At 33.1% G+C, this 21,376-nt stretch overlaps 1 protein-coding gene across 2 annotated transcripts; it reads right to left on the bottom strand.

The window, feature by feature from the left end:
• Nucleotides 1–324: 324 nt before the first annotated feature.
• On the bottom strand, nt 325–20,659 carry LOC130448569 (glutamate receptor ionotropic, kainate 2-like). 2 transcript variants are annotated; one of them, XM_056785984.1, is made up of 15 exons: nt 20,502–20,659; nt 17,968–18,111; nt 17,090–17,453; nt 16,887–17,028; nt 15,376–15,519; nt 14,064–14,210; nt 13,793–14,004; nt 13,077–13,293; nt 12,518–12,602; nt 12,322–12,460; nt 9,762–9,899; nt 5,354–5,634; nt 3,410–3,559; nt 1,808–2,082; nt 325–456 (listed from the first exon to the last, which is right to left on the bottom strand). In XM_056785984.1, exons 1-15 carry the CDS (start codon nt 20,587–20,589, stop codon nt 376–378), a joined length of 2,607 nt encoding a protein of 868 aa, XP_056641962.1. In that variant the 5' UTR covers nt 20,590–20,659; the 3' UTR covers nt 325–375. The 2 variants fall into 2 exon arrangements, with proteins under 2 accessions (XP_056641962.1, XP_056641963.1); XM_056785985.1 differs by lacking the exon at nt 325–456 and adding an exon at nt 1,448–1,534 and having other exon boundaries at nt 20,502–20,640.
• Nucleotides 20,660–21,376: the final 717 nt, after the last annotated feature.

The raw sequence follows: 21,376 nt of genomic DNA, 5'->3' as shown, positions 1-21,376 counted from the left end.
TAACAACATTTATTTACTTCAAGTTTTATTAGAAATTTCACTTTTTACATTATTAATATTTTTGTTGTGATTGTGATTGGCAGCGACATCGGCAATACCTGATTTTACGGACCCTCCATACTTTAAAACCCTAGTAAAACTAGCCTCGTTTGGGATGACTCAACTTATTTTGGAAGCAGAACAATGAGAGGCTCAATTCTGTATAATATATTTTTTAGGTATAGAGTACAAAACGACTCCCCAAACAATCTATTCGGAGTTCTAATTAAAAAAAAAACTTCAAAACTGTGGGACTAGATTGTAGAATTTTGAAATAAAAGAAGAAACTATTAAACAGATTTATTAAAACATTTCTAGTTATTTCGAATCATATATTTAATTGGATATTTTTCTTCTGTTAGTCCATATATAGCTGGCGAACTTCAATTCATCACTCAAAGCATCGCAGTAATCAACCTAAAACATATTAATTATCCAGTAAAAACTCTTTCATCTACCGATAAAAGATATAACGATAACCAGAATTTGATTTGATATTTTTAGAAGTTGATTAGTAGTAAAGGGTTAAAAATCTCTTCTAGCTTCTACTAAGTTGAGAAATATGGATTCACGAATCTAGAAGTGAATGAATCTTGTCTTCTAGTTCATAGTTAAATCAGCGAAATCAATCAATTAAATATTTATTCGAAAAATACCCTACAGGGTGCAATTTTCAATAAGAATCCCCAAATCGATGTTGCCAAAGCCTGTACTGGAATTTCTAAGATTAGCTGATGCCAGTCGAATGCTTGTTAGTAGTGTAATGTACTACACAAAAATTTGAAAAACAAATGAGCTGTGTAAACATCAAAGCCAATTATAGTTTATTGCCAATTTCACAAAGCACCCTTCAAATGAATAAGGAGGAGTTTTTTTAAGTAGCTACATTATATGCTTCTTGAGTGGCTCTATATATGGTGAAAGTATGTCACTCATGGATCACCCTGTATGTGTATTCTATTGATATGTTCAAGAACATGGTACAATCACCTATGTCCCAACTTCTTTCAGAAACATTTAGAGGAAAGTTCATTAGTTACCCAGTAGATGGAACCACTACATCGAGTCATGACTGGCGTGCGGCCGTGTATCCGTCATAATATCCTGGCATTAATCTAAGTTGGAGTTTCCGGAACCGTTGGTGATATTCATACTGAACACACTGTTTACACTACCACTACACCAACACTTCCAATTACACAGTCTGACGCACGTTTCGATAACCAATTTATCTTAATCAGAGACTGAATGTAAACTGTTCACCTTTAGTCTCTGAGGACGATTAATTGGTTATCGAAACGTACATCAGACAGTAGGTGAACTGTTTACCTTCAGTCTCTGAGGACGATAACTTGATTATCGAAATTCGCGTCAGACAGTGTAATTGTGAGTGTTGGCGTAGTGGTAGTGTAAACAGTGTGTTCAGTCTGGTACTGATTGTTGAAATCCTTTGAATCTGAAAGATTTATCAGAAACTCCTTATGCACTTTGCGTTCTGGAATCAAAACACTCGAAAAAATTTGATGAGGAAATGTTTATCGAAATTAATGATGGATTATAGAATACATAATTTTTAATGAAATTGAGTATAACTTTCATGGTGGACGTGATTGATTAATTCCAAGAAAACAACATCAAAATATATTGTTAAAAAAGTTAAGTTATCCACGTAAGCATCTTAAATTTTTGATACTATTAAAAAATATCGAACTTTCCAAAAACGAATTTTTATTTTTAATCAGTAGATTCAACTGAATTTTGCACTTACTTTCTCTCTCTTGGCTATTTTCTTCACATTCCATAGAAATTCTAGGAGAGCTACTGTGAAAGCAACACCCAGTCCTACTCCAAGAATGATAAACAAGCCTCTTACATGTTGTATGGATAATTCCTCAGTTGACACTGGTGTTTGTTCTTCGCAAGATTCAGATTCATCTTCATTCTGATTCCTTTCTATCCACCATTTGCGTTTTATGTCAGCTATCGTACCCTCCTCTTGAAGTTTTAAAATAGCTCTATTTATAGCTCCTCTATAAGGAGCATCTGGAAATAGAATGATGTTTTACTGTTCAAGAATAACTAGAACAAATACTTTTCCAAATATATTAACTAAACATTCTGTGTCTGTAAATTTAGACCTGTTATAATAAATTCACTTTAAGTTTTAAGTTACGAGTATATCAAGCAATTGTAACTTTCTTTATGATCTTAGTTTTAGCAGGTCTTCGCAGTACAATTAATGACATCAAAAATAAATACTAATCTGGAACTGATAGAGTTACATTAAAAATGTTTTCGACTTTGCCCGATTGCACATTAAATCACCTTACCACTTTAACTAATGTTTCATTCCCAATCGCCTTAAGACCAGGCTATAATTATACCTCTGCATAAAGGAGGAGATAAAAGTCAAGAATCGAATTATCGACCAATTGCAGTCCTTTCCACGTTATCTAAGATCATAGAGAAATTGATCAAAAAGAGGCTCTTATCATTTCTGTTCTAATATAATATACTCACTATCCATCAATTTGGGTTTTCAAGTAACAAATGATGATTGTTTTCTGATACTCTCCCTCCTAAATAATGTCTACATCATTGACATCGTTGAATCTGTAAAATTCTTAAGGCTTGTTGTGGACAATTTTTTGATTGCCACCTTACTAAAAAAATTAAGTTCCTCCTGTTTTGCGCTGACATCAGTTTCCAAAGAAATGAACCAATACATCTCCTGAACAGTCTATTATGCCTTTATTGAGAAACATCTCTGATATGCCCTTCCCTTCTACGGCACGTCTGAACGAATCTTCCAACTACTGTTAGAGCTGTTAGATATTTACTCGAACTAAATAGCAGTGCTCACTTTAGAGACTTCTTTGAAACATTAAAAATTCTGACATTTTTTTCCTTATTCATCTTTCAATTTGTTCTTAAGTTAAGGGCTCAATATTTTACAATGCAAAAAAATGCACAATCAGATGCCAATTGAAATCAAATCGACTCATTGTGGTTTTACTCTATATACTTAAAATTTATTTTATTTCTTTTTTAGTTTTTACAAGCTTTTGTCTACAATTTTTTGAATAAAGCAATTTCCTCAACTCCCTTGTGTTATTTGCTCAAACTGTATACTAAACAAGTGATTACAATCGACTTCATAAATCCTGTAAGTTTTTTTTTTTGAGTGATATATAGTTTTTCAAAGCTTTTATATTATAAAATCTACTCGACCGAAATATAATTAAAGAAAAATGTTATGACTTCCAATTAATTTTATTTGAATCAAACTTTATGAGAAAACGAAATAATTTTTGCATTTATTTGTTGTATAATAACATCGAGTAAATATAATATTTTTTCATCAACTCACCGGTCGGCATAGCAATTCCAAATGATCTTGAATCCAAGTATCCTCCCACTTGCTTAAGCTCGCAGTTTCTGTGAATTTCATACTCGATTTGAGTGGATTCCATCAAAAAGGCATATAAACCGTTCTGAGATTCTAATACTCTTTGTGTACCTATGAAGAGGGATGAGAAATTACGATATAAACAGTATAAAATGACTAACAATACATAGTGGTTCTAATAATTTGGATGATAACGAGGCTTACCAGATATTCTTTTCTATAAGCATTATCATACCTCCTTTTTTTCGAATCAACAGAATCTCACGATAACATGAATAAAACTACTTCATGATTGGTTATGTTAATAATAATCAGACTAAAATAAATAGGGTTGTGTTTAAATTTCAAACTTAACTGGAAATAACATATCATATATGTAATACTCCTATATGGACAGTTGGTACGGTAAAAAACGTCCCTACGTTACGGTACCGACAATATTCATTTTCCTTCTCGTTCGAGACACTTCATCTATACTGCGCATGATTTGGAATGCCCAGAACAGAGCTGGAACTTCGGAGGATAGAGAAATCGTTGCTGTTCTGTCTTCCTTAGTTGGAACAGGTCTGGTTGAAAATGCGTTTTCACCCTATTTTGGCATTTATAAGGAAGAAGAAGTTTTTATACGTATATATATTATGATTATGAAAGTTTCCTGACTTCATTTTTTATTAAAATAAAAAGATAAGTGACAAAGCACATGCCATAGAACTGCCAATAATTACAATGATTTTTCAAATAAACTGTCGTGTTTTTTTTTCACACTAAAGGATTATTGAATTATATTAAAATCATTTGGGTAATAGTAATAAAGATAATAACAAACGGATTTTAGTAACTTAAAAAATAATACTAGCATTTTTTCCAAAAATCTTGCGTTCACAAGGTTGCTATACTGGAAGGGATCTGAGGGCTTAACTGACATGGTCCCCAGACCTAAAGTAACAGCTTTTCTGTAAGCAACTCACCTGCTGAAGCTACATCATCTATTGTATTATTATCTAAATCATGAATTAAACCCTTTTCAAAGTTAATAAAGAGCACATCAGACACAACTTTGTGATTTTTATCTATTGTGAGCTTAGAAAAAATTGGTCCTCATGTGGCTTGGATACAAGGCATTATAGAAACCATATTATGAGCAACATACAGTTAGTAAAGAATCCAGACTTAGTAGGTTCATATAGAACACAAAAATAACGTGTAAAAAATTGGAAACATTTATTTTCAGAGTAGTAAATATCAGCATTTTTTCCACTTTTTCAGTTAAATTGAAATCTTGTTCGTCACCAAGCTGTCGCAGTTCTATAAATAGCCGACTTTTTGCAATTCTAGACAGTTCATAAATACTTTACTATCTTTGGGATATGCTTTGAGTTTCAAGATAGAGCAAAACTAAAAGCAATCTTTGTTCGCGTAGAATATTTCTTCAGTACTTATCATTGCATACATACACGGTTCAAAACATCAAAATATAGCTACAAACATTCTTTCTATGCTCTCATTCATTTCTTATCCTGGCCTGCCAATCCTGAACTTCCCTCTTCATTAAATCTTCTTATCCCTTCGCATACCATCTTTTTTTGGTTCATCATACCTAACTAGTGCAAGTTATAAAGCACAAAGCATCAGCCATGAGCAAAAAACTCCAGTCTATTGCATGTATCGTACAGCAAAATCGCTGTAAAACACTTAATAGTTCAAAAGTATAGCTTTCAACACTAATACAAGGCAAAAACTGTGATACTCAGAATATTTAAATGAAATTAACTAACAAAACTATGTCAATTTTATAATATTGTCGTTAATTATCCCAGTGATAGAAGCGAACTGCTTAGAAAGAAAAAAATGAATTTCCTCATTCGTTTTGTACAAAACTTCTTGTTAAATATAATTTTTTCATACCTTCTTGGTTGTTGGCTGCAAAAAGACTCGGTGACTGTTCAAGTGTTGTCCACATTTTTTGATATATTGTGGAGTTTGCAGATTCCAAAAAGTTTGCTGTTGCCCCGTTCTCAACACAACCATATTTAATCTTCGTCTGCGTAGCTAGATCTTCAACGGATTGTATAGTTTCTTCCAAATTAGCTTGATTTACCATTAGCGCCAGATTAGCGACGTAGCTGCATGATATAAATAAGCAAAACATCCACCATACGCTGATGGCTAATCGTGCGGATCCACCTCTGAGCATGGAAAGTAAAAATGAATTATAAATTTAATACAAAACTTTACTACGTTTACAATAACTTGGTCCGCGATATACAGGGTGCGGCAGCATAACTTCCTTTTTTCAAAAGTTAATAAAACTTATTGTATGAATCAGAAAATTTTTATTCGTTTTTTATAATGCAGGCACATACATAAAGTTTTGTTTTACTGAGTTTTGAAGATCAAATCAGTTAGGTGACGTCCCCCATTCTCCATACACTGAGTAAACCGATTTCTGGCGTTTGTCATGACTCTTGCCAGCATAGCAGGCGTTATGTTGGCAATTTCTTCCTGGATGTTCGTCTTCAAATCTTGTAGGGTCCTTGGACGGTTCACATACACACGGGATTTCAAAAAACCCCATAGGAAATAATCACAAGGGGTCAAATCGGGAGAGCGGGCTGGCCACTCCAAATCGCCCCTAATTGAGATAAGGCGCTCTGGGAAGTGTTCCCTCAAAACAGCCATCGATGTTCTTGAAGTGTGTGCCGTTGCTCCGTCTTGTTGGAACCAAGTGTCCCCTAAGTCCAACTCATCTAGCCGTGGGAAAAAAAATTCCTGTAACATGTTTACATACCGGTGCGAATTCACTGTCACTGTGACTTCATTTTCCTCAAAGAACCAGGGACCAATAATTCCACGTGAGTAAATTGCACACCACACTGTGACTTTAGGTGAATGCAAAGGCCGTTGATGCAATTGTCGAGGATTGGTATCAGCCCAGTAGCGCATGTTTTGTTTGTTTACGGATCCACACAAATGAAAATGGGCTTCATCACTAAAAAAAACAATAGCGTCCTCAGGAACGACTTCCAGAAAAACCTCACACGCGTTCCTCCGAGAATTGAAGTCACGTTCAGAAAGTTCCTGCACAATTGCCATCTTGTATGGATGAAAATGAAGATCATCATGAAGTATTCTCCTCACAGAACGATCGGAAAGTCCAAGGGCAGACGCATGTTTGCGCGCAGAACGCCGTGGTGATCGCAACACTGAAGTTCTAACTAACTCAATGTTCTCCGGTGATCTAATGGGCCGAGGGACTCCAGTTCTTCGTCTTGTCACACTTGCAGTTTGTCTGAACGTAGTGACCCAGGTAACAATTGATTTCCGGTCCGGGACAGGGGCCAAGGGGGCTAAATTAAAGCGATTCCGAAAGGCGCGCTGGGTTGCGATCACAGAACATCCGCTCGAAAAGTAAACCTCAACGGCAAACGCACGCTCCTCACTGTTCCAACGCATGATGGCGACTGAACTGTGCCGGGACAAAACTTTATAGTCCCCCCTCTCGAACGAGACCACTAGCACTCCGTTACGACATCTACCGACTAAATGGCGAACTTTTTAAAAAAGGAAGTTATGCTGCCGCACCCTGTATAGTTGTGACTCCTAGTCATTTGTTTGTGATAGTTTCAATTTATGATGATTGGGGTGATAAATTTAGAGTTTCACGAAAATCTTTCAGCAGATTTTTGTTATGAAGTTTTTCACAGTAGTTTTATCGGCTAAATCCACGAGGTTTTGGAAGTTTTGGATAGAATGAATGTTTAATAGCCATACGGAGGCACTTATTTTGTACCACCTGCAGGAAGTGGAAATTGTATTTGGTTTCTGTGTGACATGTGTGATGTTAAAATTTGTCTTATGATTTGTTTGTATAGTAGAAGTTTGTTTTGCGTGGAAGGTTTACTGTTTACTGAGCGATATGAAGAGATGTGAAGCTGCAATTGCAATGAGCTGCTTGTCCTAGCTATACATCTGAGTTTTTGATATCGATTCATAGATAGATTTTCGCTCCAGTCTATTATCCATGTCTTAACTATAATTTGATACATATATAGTAGAATGAAGCATAGTCTTATATCAACTAAAGTAAGAATAAAATTAAAAAAGAAAAATGAGAAACTGTCTAGTTTCGACTTACTAATTTTCATAATATTGATATCTGATAAATAACTTCAAGTAATAATCCTAGCATTCTTTTTTTTTAATGAGAAACCCTACCTTTTTTGAAGCGTGGATTTGCAAGTAGAAAAGTATAGTATACACATCCGATCAGAAGTTTCGATGTTAATATCGATGCAGATAGTTATTTCTACTACAATTTCCAACTGTATTGGTATCTCCAAGATAATATTCATATAATGAGTGTAATAATTTGGAAATAAAACTGGGTGAGAGTGAATTGAAACGTTTCATTCTGACAGTTTTTTATTCATTTACCTTAAGCCATCAGTATTGAAAGTTGATTTAGAGCATATCATTACTTTGAACTAATATTTTGATATACTTTTATTTATTAAGAATAAAATTAAAAAAAAAACAAATAATTAATTTTTCTACATATTCTAATTGTCTCTATTCTTCTACAGGGTCTCTCATAAGTATGCCAAATTCAAATTTCAAATTAGATTGCAAACAGTACCATTGGTATTTCAAAATTCAGTTACCATAGTTAATAGCAGACCGTACTTTTTGTGTGCTTGAATTTTACCGAACTATTCCAGTGTTCTATCAAATAAGAACTGGGCTCATAAGTTCGACGAAACCGGTACTACATTAAATAATAAACGACCAAGCAGATCACGAAGACAACATCGATGTTGTAGAAGAGTTCTTAAGAATCCTATCCAGTCTATTCATAGACATAGAATTCAGTCAGTACAGCAATTTAAAGATACAGACACTACGAGTATTATAAATTTTGTGAATGAATAACATTCACTTAGTTTAACATCGTGTTATTATCTTATGAGGTTCAGGTCCACATTGACGTCCATATCAATACGAAAATTATCGCTACTGAAGTAGTAGACACCCACAACGCCAACATCAAGAATCTTAACGTAGCCCTAAAGACACAGTTCAAGTGTCCCAATCTCTGTTGAAATTTTTTTTACACGAGAATTGCAAACTTTCCCAGATTGAATATCCGGAACTGGCTTTGGATTTGGGTTTAATAGACTTTTTCTTATAGGGTTATTTCAAGACTTGAAACTATGAAACAAACCTGCAGTCAATTTATGGACCACCGTGATAGAGCTCACTCTCCTCGCAGTTATATTCATTTAGTGACTTTTTATACTCATGGGAAATGATAATATCAGCAGACAATCAGTTTTTCTCGACTGTGGAAGAAAATTCAGTTAGTGACTTCTATCTCTAATCGGATGAAATATACGGGATGTAGAGTTTTGAGTAACAATATATACTTTTAGTGGATATGTACACATTTCTGAGATGCTTTTACAAAAAGTTCACGTCACTTAATGACTTTACTGCATGCTGTATTTCTAAAAAAATCACATGATTTAAAAAAATTGACTATAGAGTAAGACCTTCGAAAACATAATGGTGTTTTGGTACAAGCTTAATATTTTATTCTTATCTCAAAACTTTATGTAGTCGGAATACAAATAGGTTGACTCATATGTTTGAAATAGAGTTAATTTAGAAGCTCTCGACCCTAATGTTATGGCAACTGTTTCAGGAGTACATTAGAGGTTCCGTTTAGGCCTTTTACTTATTAATTTATATACAAATGACATGTCTACCTGCTCCCATTTAGCTAAGTTTATTACAAACAACCTATTAGAGATAATAATCATTCTCGATCGAAATTGAGACAATAATTTTAACCAGTGGTTGTTTTATGAACAAATTTCTGAATGTAGAATCTTCTACTTTCTCTATGTCCTCGCCAATGGCTGGGACTGAAGCAATGCGACGGTAGTTGTCGGGGAGCGTCTCCTTTTTTGGTATGGGTTATACCCAAGCGAATTTCAAATCTGCAGGGAAAAGACCTGTTTTAAATGCAAAAGAAAAGGGCGGACTTCTTAGTTCAATAAAATTTGTGGTATTTCATCGGTGCAAGAACCAAGTTTTGATGTAATAATAATTGAAGGTAATTCTTGATAGGTTGATAGGATGAACGTTCAATAAGTAACAAATTATTACCACCAAAGGGTCGTTAGTTGATTTACAACTAGTCGTCAAGGGCAATCAATACCTTTCTAATAATTGTAACTTACGTTCTTCAAAATAATGTCAAAAATATGTTGTTCACAATATAAGGAGTAGACAAATGTAATTTTCCACTCACTTCGGTAAGACATCATTGCTTTGAGCTGTCAATCCTTTGAAGGCGACGGTTAGACAGGTTTTCAAATTCCAATAATTCTTCATGGTGTCATTCGTTTCATCGCATGGGTATTTAACTTCCCAATCATCAGGAGACAATCTAAATAGAAATCAAAATTTATTATAACTTAATTCGATATGAAAACATCTGCAAATTAAATCAATGATAATTTATTATAGCTGCAAGATTGTTGGAAAATCCGGAAATATATGTTAGTTGTTCAAGTTATTAGTATAATAATTGTATGATGGAAAAATTGAAGGATCACGTCAGTAAATATTGTAAGGGTAGAATTAAATGAACACGTCAAACTTAAGAGTTATTTGTAGAACAAAAGTGATTAGAAGATCTTTAATATACAAGTTTATTGTATAACAAGAAATGGAATATTTCACACGAGTTTGCATAATTGAGCAGAATTGATTGTAGTTAGTATTAATTTTTCTCATTGAAGTTATTACAGTTTTGGAAATAAATTGATGTTTACAGACGGTTATTGACCATTTTATGTACCTCAGTTGACTCAAAATTTTGAATTTCTTGTGAATCAGACTGAAAATTATTTTCTAGCGCTGAAAGTATAGTTTCACCAAATGGCGGCGGTTGGTTTGGGGAAGATAAATGAGAGCTTCCAAAATATGTTTAGAGATTCTCATCGTACAGATAACCTTCAGCATTTACGCTGGATTGCCATCCACCATGTCATTTCACAGCGAGAAGATCATCAGTAATATTGGCCACAATTACTGCTGATATCCTTCTCTACGAAAGCCATGTGTTAGTTTCTTGGTTCTTTGTGCATTTTCCTTTTTTATAGTTGACTTGACAAAAAATCTTTCTGTCGGTCATTCCTTTAGATTAATATATTTTTTGCAAATCATATAAAAAATGTTAGTAATAACAAATTTTCGATGTCTTTGGTTTTGTTGTTGTTGATGTCTAAAATATCTTGTGATGAGCCTTAGTTCTTCTGGAAAAGACAACTTTTTGGGGTTGTATTAACTTTTTAAGTATGCCTTCTCTTCAGGAGTTACAGAAAGAGAAATAACATAGAGTTCACAAACGACTATTTGTGCAAAATCGCGTTGGTACATTCCGATAAAAAGAACCCTTTATTAACATGGTTTTTTCTTGGTTAATCTACAGTTTTGAATTTCATTACACTATCATACTGAGTTAGCTGAAATCAGGTTGTAACCATCTTTATAGATCGTTCCACAGCTTATGATCACTTCGACCTATGAAATTTTCTCACTATGCTATTCAACATTGGTTTAACTATTTTATCTACCAATTTGTTAATGTCATACCGGATAGAAAGTTAATAATTATGGTAGAAATTGAAGCAACTTCTGGTGTGCCCCGGGGTTCCCTTCTCGAGCCGTTATTATTATAAATATTTATAAATGGCATCGTTTTTGGATCAAATTCAAATGCTGTCGATTTGAGAGATATATAATTGCATATTGGTGACTGTAACATTATTCAATCTGGTGTATAAACAATTTGTGGATTGGGTAATCAAACTGCTCTTAATTTCAACATTTCAAAATGGTATACCATATCTTTCACTAGGAAACTTCCATTTATTTTAGTTATTATTAATACTATGCTCCAAAGGTCTGCAAAATTCAAACATCTTGTTCTATTTAAGTAAAAGAAATTTTGTTGGGCATACTAATATTATCTTTATTTGAACCTTCAGAAACCTTCTGAGAAATTTTAGGTAGTCTACTGAAGCCAAGACCATATCTTTATTTTTTAACGCATTCGTTCTTCCAGAACTAGAATATCACTCTCTGATATGGAATTCAAGCTACCAAACTCTTATCAACAATAATATAGTACGTCAAATATATGTGGTTTAAATTTGATAAGATTTTTACAAGTCTATATCACCTGTCGTAAAGCTTTAACTTGGTATTCCTTCAAAAAATAGTGGCGAAAATTACTAGAATTACTACTGATATTCTCAAGTTATACAATATGACTGTAATATGCAGAGCCCTTTGGATATTCTCTGCAGTGCTATTTCTAAGATAAATTTTTTTTTATCGTTCTACACCTTCCTCATTATTCGTATTTGGCAGAATCAAAATGGAATTCTAGAACTGTCAAGTTTCTTTCTGTATATAATATTTACAGCAGTCGCCATGTGTAGAAGTGCGTCTGAGCTGCTAGACGATGGTCCTGCAGAGTCTTGAAAAGTCGTGTAAGTATCGAACGGATTATCATTTTATTGAGGGAATTTGTTCGGAGAAAAGTCTACCTGCATCAAGTATTCTCAAATGTAAGATCACATGGCGTGGTAGCCACATAATCCTCTTTACAGTGATGAAAATAACGGTCAAGTTCTTGTTGCTGGTACTGTATACAAACAGAATTACGTGACTTTACCATTGGATGGGCGGTTCGGAGAAATTCCCACCTTTTAAATGTGGGGTTGTGTAACTGAATAAATATTTTTCCTAACATAATTCTTGTATATTTTGAAAAATTATATTACAAAGATACTTCATACCTGAGAATAATATATAGAACTAATGATATGCAAATGTATGCGTATACAATCGACATCCACACAGAATGAGAAAATGGATTGAGTACAGCAAATGTTTCCGTTTCTCCATAATTTGGTGTCCTATATAATACACTTATTCCTATAACCAATAAAAATGTTAGTTCAGCGGTTGAAATTGGGCAAATCACTTATTTACCTAACGTCATGAAGGGAAAGCTGAAGTCTACAACCTCCTCCCGCTCCTGGGTTATTGTTAAATCAGCAATTGCTAAGTGGGCTTTCTACAACAAAAGGACGTTATGAAAAAATGCCTCAACGGTAGAAGATGATTGAAATTTTTGTTACTAGTGTATCGAACACTTATAGAAAACTCACTCCAAATTATACGAAATGTAGTCATATGAAACTGTGATAATCTTGTTAATTCAAGGTATACATTAGTGAAAAATAAATTGAAGATCGGTATTTAACACAAATCGAAAATGACACCCTGGTTTCTTCAAACCAAAAGTGGCTCAATAATAAATTGATGATTATTGATACAAAATAAACGCAATCATAATTGAGATGCAAGTAAATCATAAATAGAAAATGTTGTGAAAATTCGACTCAGAACTTAACATCCAAAAACCTTGAATGCAGTTGGACATATTTTTATTTCCAATCTATTTGAAATAGGAGAGAATGACGAAATTTAGTTTGTGATCAATAACTAGTTTTGAAATTATAAAATAATCACTACATTTAAAACATACCTTCGATAATATGTCTCCTATAAGTCCAGTCCATTTCTCCTCTTCTTCGTTATAACTTCCATACATACCGTCTTCAACTAAGCTAATCTCAAATTCAAATCCTACTATTTTTGCAATACCAGCTATGAGGTCCAATGAGAATCCTTCATATCTGGCGTTTCCAGTTAGTTCTGATCCATCTTCCGGTTCCCTCAACATTAAAAAAGGCTTACCAAGCCTAAATGAATTATAAGAAGAAATTATGAATTAATTTTCATCATAATTCCGTCTTGAAAAAAAAATGTAGAAACGAAATTGAAGTAAGCAGATAGCTTACAAGTAACAAAAAGTGGTTTAAAATATGGAGAGTTCCATGGATACGCATGTTTATGAGTATCAATTAAAATTGAATGACGAATTTCTACAAGAATATTTCAAATAACTTGATAATCACGCTAAGAAAGAAAAAAAAAATTAACTCAAAGTTTTAAAACTTATTCCAAAATTCTACATACTTGCTTTCTGAATATCTTGTAGAGGCATATTTGTAAATGAGTATCAACATTCAACAAGACACAAATATTCGTAAGAATTTCTCATTTAAGAGCGTTTATTTATGATCAATGACGATAATGATATGTATAAATTAATTGCCAAGTTTTAATACTGTCTGTATACCTTGTAGAGATACATTTGTGTATGTCATGCTATTTTCAATTATACATATATTGATTTACCTGGAGGCTACGGTAATTTTAGTATTCTGCAAATTTGTAACGACAGCCACAGTTTCCTCGGTTAGTGAATGAACGGTTAAACTTTGATTAGTTTCATACCACGTTGCTATACATTTATCATGTAACACATCAATCACATAAATATTGAAGTCTATTCGATTGCCTTTGTCATCGAATTGGATGGGTCCAGTGAGTCCGGAAGTAGGAAGTCTCTAAAGAATTATAAGATATAAAAACGTTAACCAACGAAACAGCCATGATATTAACTCACATTTTTCATAGATAAAGATAATTCCATACCTCTTCTAAACTTTTGAGTACCATTACAACTAATTGGGGTTGTGAATATTGATACACCCATCAATTTTATTGTGTCGTGGAGATACCATAAAGCATCGTAGAACAAAGCTGTTTCAGTCTGAAAAGTACACAGTATAAACAATCGTAGGAAGTTATGAAGAAATTATCAAGAAATGTTTATGTGTAGAAAAATGGGATTCCAAAAAAGCTCATTCATAACTGTAGTAAATTTAGAAATAATCAAACTAAAATCAAGGATAACAACTAAATTGATACGTTCTACAAAAAAATAATTTCACATTAAAAGTATCTACACTCTATATCGTCCTGTTAAGAAAGATTTCGGGATGAAAAAGTACTGTAACATGCTAAAAAGTTATAAAAACTTTCTTACAAAGTTGTGTTTAGATGAAAAAAATGTTTACCAATGAAGAGGTAGAAAAAAACCATGAAAATTTTGATTATAAAATAAAAAAATTCATTTTTTCATTTGACTGTGAATTATTTAATACTTAAGCAGAATTTCCTACAACATTTGATCTAGGAGGAAAGTCCCAGAAATACCTGGATACATTGGTCAGGACATATTATTCATGTCAGCAATGCAGCCTTAATGCATAAGTTTTATGTTCTTAGTTATTCACTCTCAAAAAAAAAATAAATTCTGCTCCATAATTCTTAATGAACCATCAATACTTCCAATTAATAAAAGACACAACACAGAATATCATCTTAAAAATAATACTAATAAAAAAAGGATATTCTCAACTAAAAAATTATCGATGAGACCTGAAAATGAATTAACAGCTAGTTTCATGGTCATAACAAAACACTTGGCTATTTATTTGCAAATTTTAGTCTTCTAAAATGGATCATCTCTGTTCTCGTCCACTTTACTTACCAGATTCAGCATCACTGCTCTTTCAGGAAATAAAAAATGTGATGAAATGGAAATGTTAAGACTATTGGACATTGGGACACTACTATTGAGCAGATGGAAGCCTTCTAGAAATGATTTCAGCCATGGATTCAATGTTGAGATAAGTGCATTGCCAGTTAAGGAAAGTACTTTGAAGAAGATTAATCCTAGTTTTATATCATTTTAGTTGTTTCGTCAAAATTTTATTCACCTTAATCCTTGGAGATAACACATAGTATTCAAATTTGATAAAATTCAGGTAGGATCAAGACTATGTCCTATATATTACTGTGAACATTCTGCCGAGAACTATTCAACTTTCAACTATTCCATTCAATAATCTACTGAAAACTTCTTATCATACCTTCAATTTCCTATAATGGATCAATTCTGCCAATCCCGTTTTTCTCACAGATTGTTTAAAATATTCATCATTATCGTTAAATAATCTTATAGTTGTTATATTTGCAGTGCTGTTCAAATCCGTATAATCCAACGTATGAGCATCCTAAAAATAGAAATAATAAAACCAGTATTTGTTATCATCTATTTTCATATTTTGTTTCTAAATACTACACAAAAATCTTGACCTCAAATTATGCTAGGAAAGACCCACAACTAAGATGATTTACCGAGAAAAATAAATATGTAAAGAGAAGATTAAATCATCAAGTTAAATGTTTGTAACATCGAAGACCACGTTCGTCGATGCATTTGATGAATTCAGCAAGAGGAATTACTGGATTTTGGCTGACTTTAATACTTCACCACATTCCCGTCCTTCTACAAGTTTTTGATGATTATGATGTTAATTTCTTCATTGAGTCATTTACTCTCCTCAGAGTAGAGAAATATTGGATTGATCTAAAATGAGAATATGTATGTCTATAAGTGGATGATAGACATCCACTTATAGTGTTTGCATAGACAAATCTCAGAGTGATCCAGGTTAATCTGTTTATCAGTTACCTTGATACCTTCAAATCTTATTAAAATCTGGTATAGTGGTCACAACTGATTGTATACTTTGTCTTGCTTCCATTAATTCCAACCCCTAGGTGTCACCATTATTTGTACGCTTTTGTTGAAATTCACCAGAATCTTCAACTGCATACAGCATACAAGCAAGTAAGTCTTCTTGTCTCAACCAAAGGGTGGACCTAAACTTTTGCCTTGCTATCTTATGCAACAGCATATGCCCTACAGTTTTACTAAGTGTATTGAATTCGTCAAAATTCTAAAACTCTTATTGCTAGATAAACGTTCTCGTGAAAAACTTTGCTACATACTGTCCTGGAATCAATAAAGAGCAAATATCTTTGGACATTGGATCGGTTCATTGCTTGTACTCTTGTCCTACAATAATCTTTTGTAAGTATTTGTTACTTTGTTTTGATGTTTAATGTTTGCTCGTTCATAATTGATTTGAGCTTAAGTCTAGCTGATCTAGCTTAGGAGTTTGGAGCTATACAACAATATGGTTATATGAACTGTTACTTGGCTATCTAAAAGAAAATGGACTGGTGAATAGTTTGAAGTATGTCGGATCAGAAATAAAAGAAGATGGAAGAATCAAGAATAAAATGGTGTAAAGAACAGGAGTAGCAGGAAGACAAAAATTCGTTTCTCTTAAAGAAAGATGTACCGAAGATGAAACAAACCTACAGATACTAAAAGCGCAAAAGCGGTTGGGACATATTACAAAAATAGATAAAACAAAGACCAAGAAAAGCGGCAAAAGAAGAAACTTTGAGATTAAACAGAAAGTAATAGATGAAGAAGAAACAATACTTTCTAGGAGTGATACCACATCGTAACTCAACTCCAGACACAGCTAATACCCTTGGAATTAAGTAAATGAGTATGGAGGCTTACCAAGTTCGTAAGAAAATAACTATCATATACATTGAGCATGTTGGCTTCCTTAGCTTGTTCCAGTATATTCAGTATCAAATCAACTTGGCAATCAAGGATGATATTTGTAGTACCCAATGTTTGAATTTTTTCAAATGTAGATCTGGAAATCAGACATTTTATGAAAATATGAACAAAATCCAATCTTTCAGCATATCACTCACGTGTAGTTTGGACCAGGCCCAAGTTTCTCGAAGTTTATCTTATTCTTCTTATTATGCTCACTGTACTTTTGAAATTTCATGATATCTTTGAGTTTAAGTAGAGCGTCATCCGTTTCATAGACAACTACGAAGCTCCTCCATCCAAAACTTTGAATTATTTGACTTAATGCCTTAGCGAAGTAATCCGTTTCAGGAAAGAAGTTCATGAAAAACCCGTAATCTTTTACTGGTATTGGCCGAAACGAAGTTGATATATATGGAATTGCATATTCGAGACATATTGATTCAAGAATTGTTGTTGCTGGGGTGTATTTTGGACCGAAAATTGCAGCGACACCTAATCCGGAACGTAAAACGTTACATACTGAAATAAAAAGGAAAAATTTGAAAAAATTTCCAAATTGCCAAAGTGAATTCTAAATGGGCAATTTAGAGAAAGATATGGATGTTCCAGGTTATTGATAACTCAAAAAAGCAGCTGAAAGATAACTGCCCAAAATTGATCTCTAGAAATTGAAAAAAAAGTTAATTCCAAAAGCTTTGAAATTGGTTTTGAAGAATTTTCTTTTCATAATATTGTCTGTCTTGATATACAAATTTATAATAAGGTTGCTTGCAAAAGATTGATGTTTTAAACAATAAGTTACATACTGAAATGAAAGGGGAATCTGGAAATTTTTATACAATTTATAGAATATCAGGAACAAATATTCAATTCTGAATCCCAAATTTGGGATAGGAGATTATACATTATGAAAAAGTAAGGATTTAAAGGAATACAAATGTAAGGTTGTGAAATTTTACCTTTGTCGAGTATCGCAAAATACTCTTAGCTACTGAAACACATGGGAAAACACTCAAAAAATTAGTATACTCACATGTTAGACTTGCACCATAGCTATCTATTACTGAAACATGCTGCACGTTTGCAGAAAATGCTAATTCTCCTTTGGAATATTTTCGAGAAATTGTATTATTTAAAAATCGTTGTTCTTGCGAAGGATAATCACCTAGAAGTACACCTAAAACAAATATTATCAAGTTCTAGTCAACCAAATTCAATTATATACACTAAATGATCCTGAATAATTAAGATGTTGAATATAAGAATTTGATGATAACCATCATCGTCAAGTACCTTTAAAACTATTTGACGCATGCTTCTTTTACTTGGTGAAAAATTAGAGAACTCTAAATCCTTCTGTATATAAAAGTTTATAGTTGCAACCGAAGAATTACGAAAGGAATAGGTTGATCTTGAAATAATTCATGTCAAGTGTCAATCTGTATATTGTTTTCTGAATCTAATGAATTTGATAATTTTATTTGAAGGAAGAAATTTCGTGACACGAAAATTTTCGTTGAACTGAAGCAGCGTGGGCAAGGTAAACCTTACAAACCCCATGAATACAGGTCAAATATCACTAATGAGCCTGGGGCTGGTACTCTTCGGGGTCTAGCCAGAAAAGCGAGTAGTAAGTATCAACACAGTGGCTATCTCGATCCTTATATACCTTTTAGAGGTACTAAAATATGCAGATGTCGAGGAACTTGACAGATTGACGCCTAAAATACTTATAAACTTCAACATGTACTTAACATCTCAGTTCAGAGGCGGAAAGGCTTTGCTTTTGAACAACAAAATAGCGCAGAGGACTGGTCAACATGTTCAAGCTTTGCTGTAATTTCAAAAATGCTGGATTCGATCAAGAAAGACGATAACATACTGATCTTACAGTCACATACAGGAAAAAGTCCTGTATGGCAAATAATATCTTTCAGACGTACGGAAATATTCAACTGATGAAAAGGGTGTGGCTGATGAAAGGTTGGTGCTTTCATGAATCTAAGGGGTACAGAATATCTATTCAGGGTGAATTTATTCGTGCCAGAAAATATGAAAGGGTCATTTTTGAATAGGACATAAACGATTTATGATGGAACCTTGAGAAACTATATCGCAGCCGAGTGTTCTACTCTTACTGAAAATGCTTACTTGTCCCAGCATAACCAAAAGGGCTGCCTCATTACAAACGCTAACAGTAGTTTTGGAATTGGTATTCAATGAAATATGAAAATGAATGAAAATTGGAAATCGCATTTGAACGTATTTGGTACCCAGAAAAAGTGGAAAATATACCGATTTAGACAAATAAATACTTAAAGCCAAACATCAGTCGACTGGTCTCTACGGTTCACCTGAAGAAGGCGATACAAAAAAACTGCAGTTCTTCAAACGTGCCATTTGACGAGGAATTTCTTAAATGATGTGGAATGAGCTGAATTTCTGTCGCATTTGCAGAAAATATATTAGGAAATCAGTGAAATTGAAACATAATAATAATGATAAAAGATAAATCTCTATTCAGAGCCCGAAGGCTTCTGTTGGCTATCTAGGATCAAGTTATTAACATGGATAACTACAAGAAAAATGTTATCAATGATCCGAATACCCAATCCGACAAATGTAGAAATTTTTAATAAACACCAGAGACACTTTAGCATATAACATCTGCTTGTTTCGGTCTTCTCCAGCCGCGGAAAGTGCTCGAAAATGACAATTTTAGACTCTACTACTATAGGTCCATTATCATCGATAACCAAGTGACGAATAACAGACCTGACATCGTGGTGGTTGATAGAAGAGTAAATTCAGTTCTTTTCGTCTATGTAGCCATACCGAACACTCATAATGTTCTCAACAAACACTAGGAGAAACTGGCCAAATACGCGGATCTCGCAATTGCGATTGAATAGATATGGCATAGCGAAAATGTGGAAATAGTGTCAGTTATTATCTCAGCAACTGGCATCGTGCCTAAGACGATAGCATCGCCAAGCTGGGATTATCAAAAAACATCATCTTCGACATCCAGAAGACTGTAATGTTGATCATTTGCTACCCAGTGCCCAAGTTTATTACGTGAGCCGATTCGTTGATACTTTGTATTCGGGATAAATTAATAATACTGAGTCTATACTGAGTAGTGGTGTGAAAGTTTTCCGTAAAATAATAATTATGATAATATTGATAATATAGCAAATATGTTATTATCAAAAAAGATGACAATAAACAAATAAAAAAGAGAGATAAGTTGTTGCAAATCTTATAATCCATATTTATACATTATGTATATTACAAAATTTCTCGTTAAAAACTTCAATGCAAAATGAAAAAAAAATTAAAAAGAAGTTGATACTCGGTTAGAGCTCGAATTGAGACACCATATTACATTGGTTATACTTATTCAATTCGAAACGAGCGATAACATCTCGAATGACTTTAATATGTTTTGAAAACCGCAATTTTCTCAATTTGACCATCTCTCGCGATTTTTCATATAACAATGACATCCATTCCAATTTAATCTACTTCTATTACAGTGAAGTATCTTATCGAAATTTAACTTACCCACACTAAGACCCTCAGCAAAATGTATCAGATAAATTAAAGCAAAGATACAACCCGATATTCCAATAATATTTGACATCACAACCATTGCTTTGGAATTACATAAATAATGTACTCACAAGTGCCGAAACGATCTCGATGGTATTAAAAGTACTACTAAATTCATTCGGTGAATAATCCTACCGTAATAATAGAATTTGTAATAATAATAATTATTCTAATTAACAATGTAAATACAAATTGAAGTTAATTATTAATTAGGCTAAATATTTGTCATAGTACATACACTTTTTCATATTGCAGCTATTTAAAGCCCAATAATATAATCCACATCCAAAACAGCATAATTATGTTAATTGCAATAATGCTCAAGGTAAATAGTTAACTAACTGTAATAACTGAATATTTGCTGTTCAAATATAATACCGTACTAATACTATTTACTTGCAAGCTTATATTTTCTAATTATTCTATGAAATTAATGTATACCAATATTATAATATTTTACAACTAGTTAATTGGAAATTTGATTCGAAACTTGATATTTGTTTTGGAAATTTCTGAATCAACAGAGTGCATCTTTGAATTTCAAACGATATTCATAATATTCTGGACAATGCACAAATTAGTTTTAGTTTCAGTAAGTTGGACTTGAAAATTATGAACTTCTCCATTGCGGTTCGTAGAGTTTACCAAAATTTCTCCTGAGAAGTTTTGTTGTATTTGTGGAGGATTTATAGTAAGGTCACAAACTAAACCATTTTTTAAAAATATGATAAAAGCTCTTATCATGTATTTCGATAATTCAATCGGATATTGAAGTAAACAGTGGGCTTCTCATATGTGCAATGTCAACTGTAACCGTGTCATTAGAA

Source organism: Diorhabda sublineata, chromosome 9 (genome assembly GCF_026230105.1).
Source record: "Diorhabda sublineata isolate icDioSubl1.1 chromosome 9, icDioSubl1.1, whole genome shotgun sequence".
Classification (NCBI taxonomy): domain Eukaryota; kingdom Metazoa; phylum Arthropoda; class Insecta; order Coleoptera; family Chrysomelidae; genus Diorhabda; species Diorhabda sublineata.
This window is presented reverse-complemented; position numbering and strand designations above follow the sequence as displayed.

Bases quoted from the DNA above. Each gene is read 5' to 3' on its own strand.
- LOC130448569 (XM_056785984.1), bottom strand. From the start codon at position 20,589: ATGGTTGTGATGTCAAATATTATTGGAATATCGGGTTGTATCTTTGCT. The intron at 9,900-12,321 runs GTATGAAGTATC...ATTTCTATTTAG, and splicing joins GTTCTATATATTATTCTCAG to ATTGTCTCCTGATGATTGGG. The intron at 5,635-9,761 runs GTGAGTGGAAAA...TTCCATGCTCAG, and splicing joins AGCAATGATGTCTTACCGAA to AGGTGGATCCGCACGATTAG.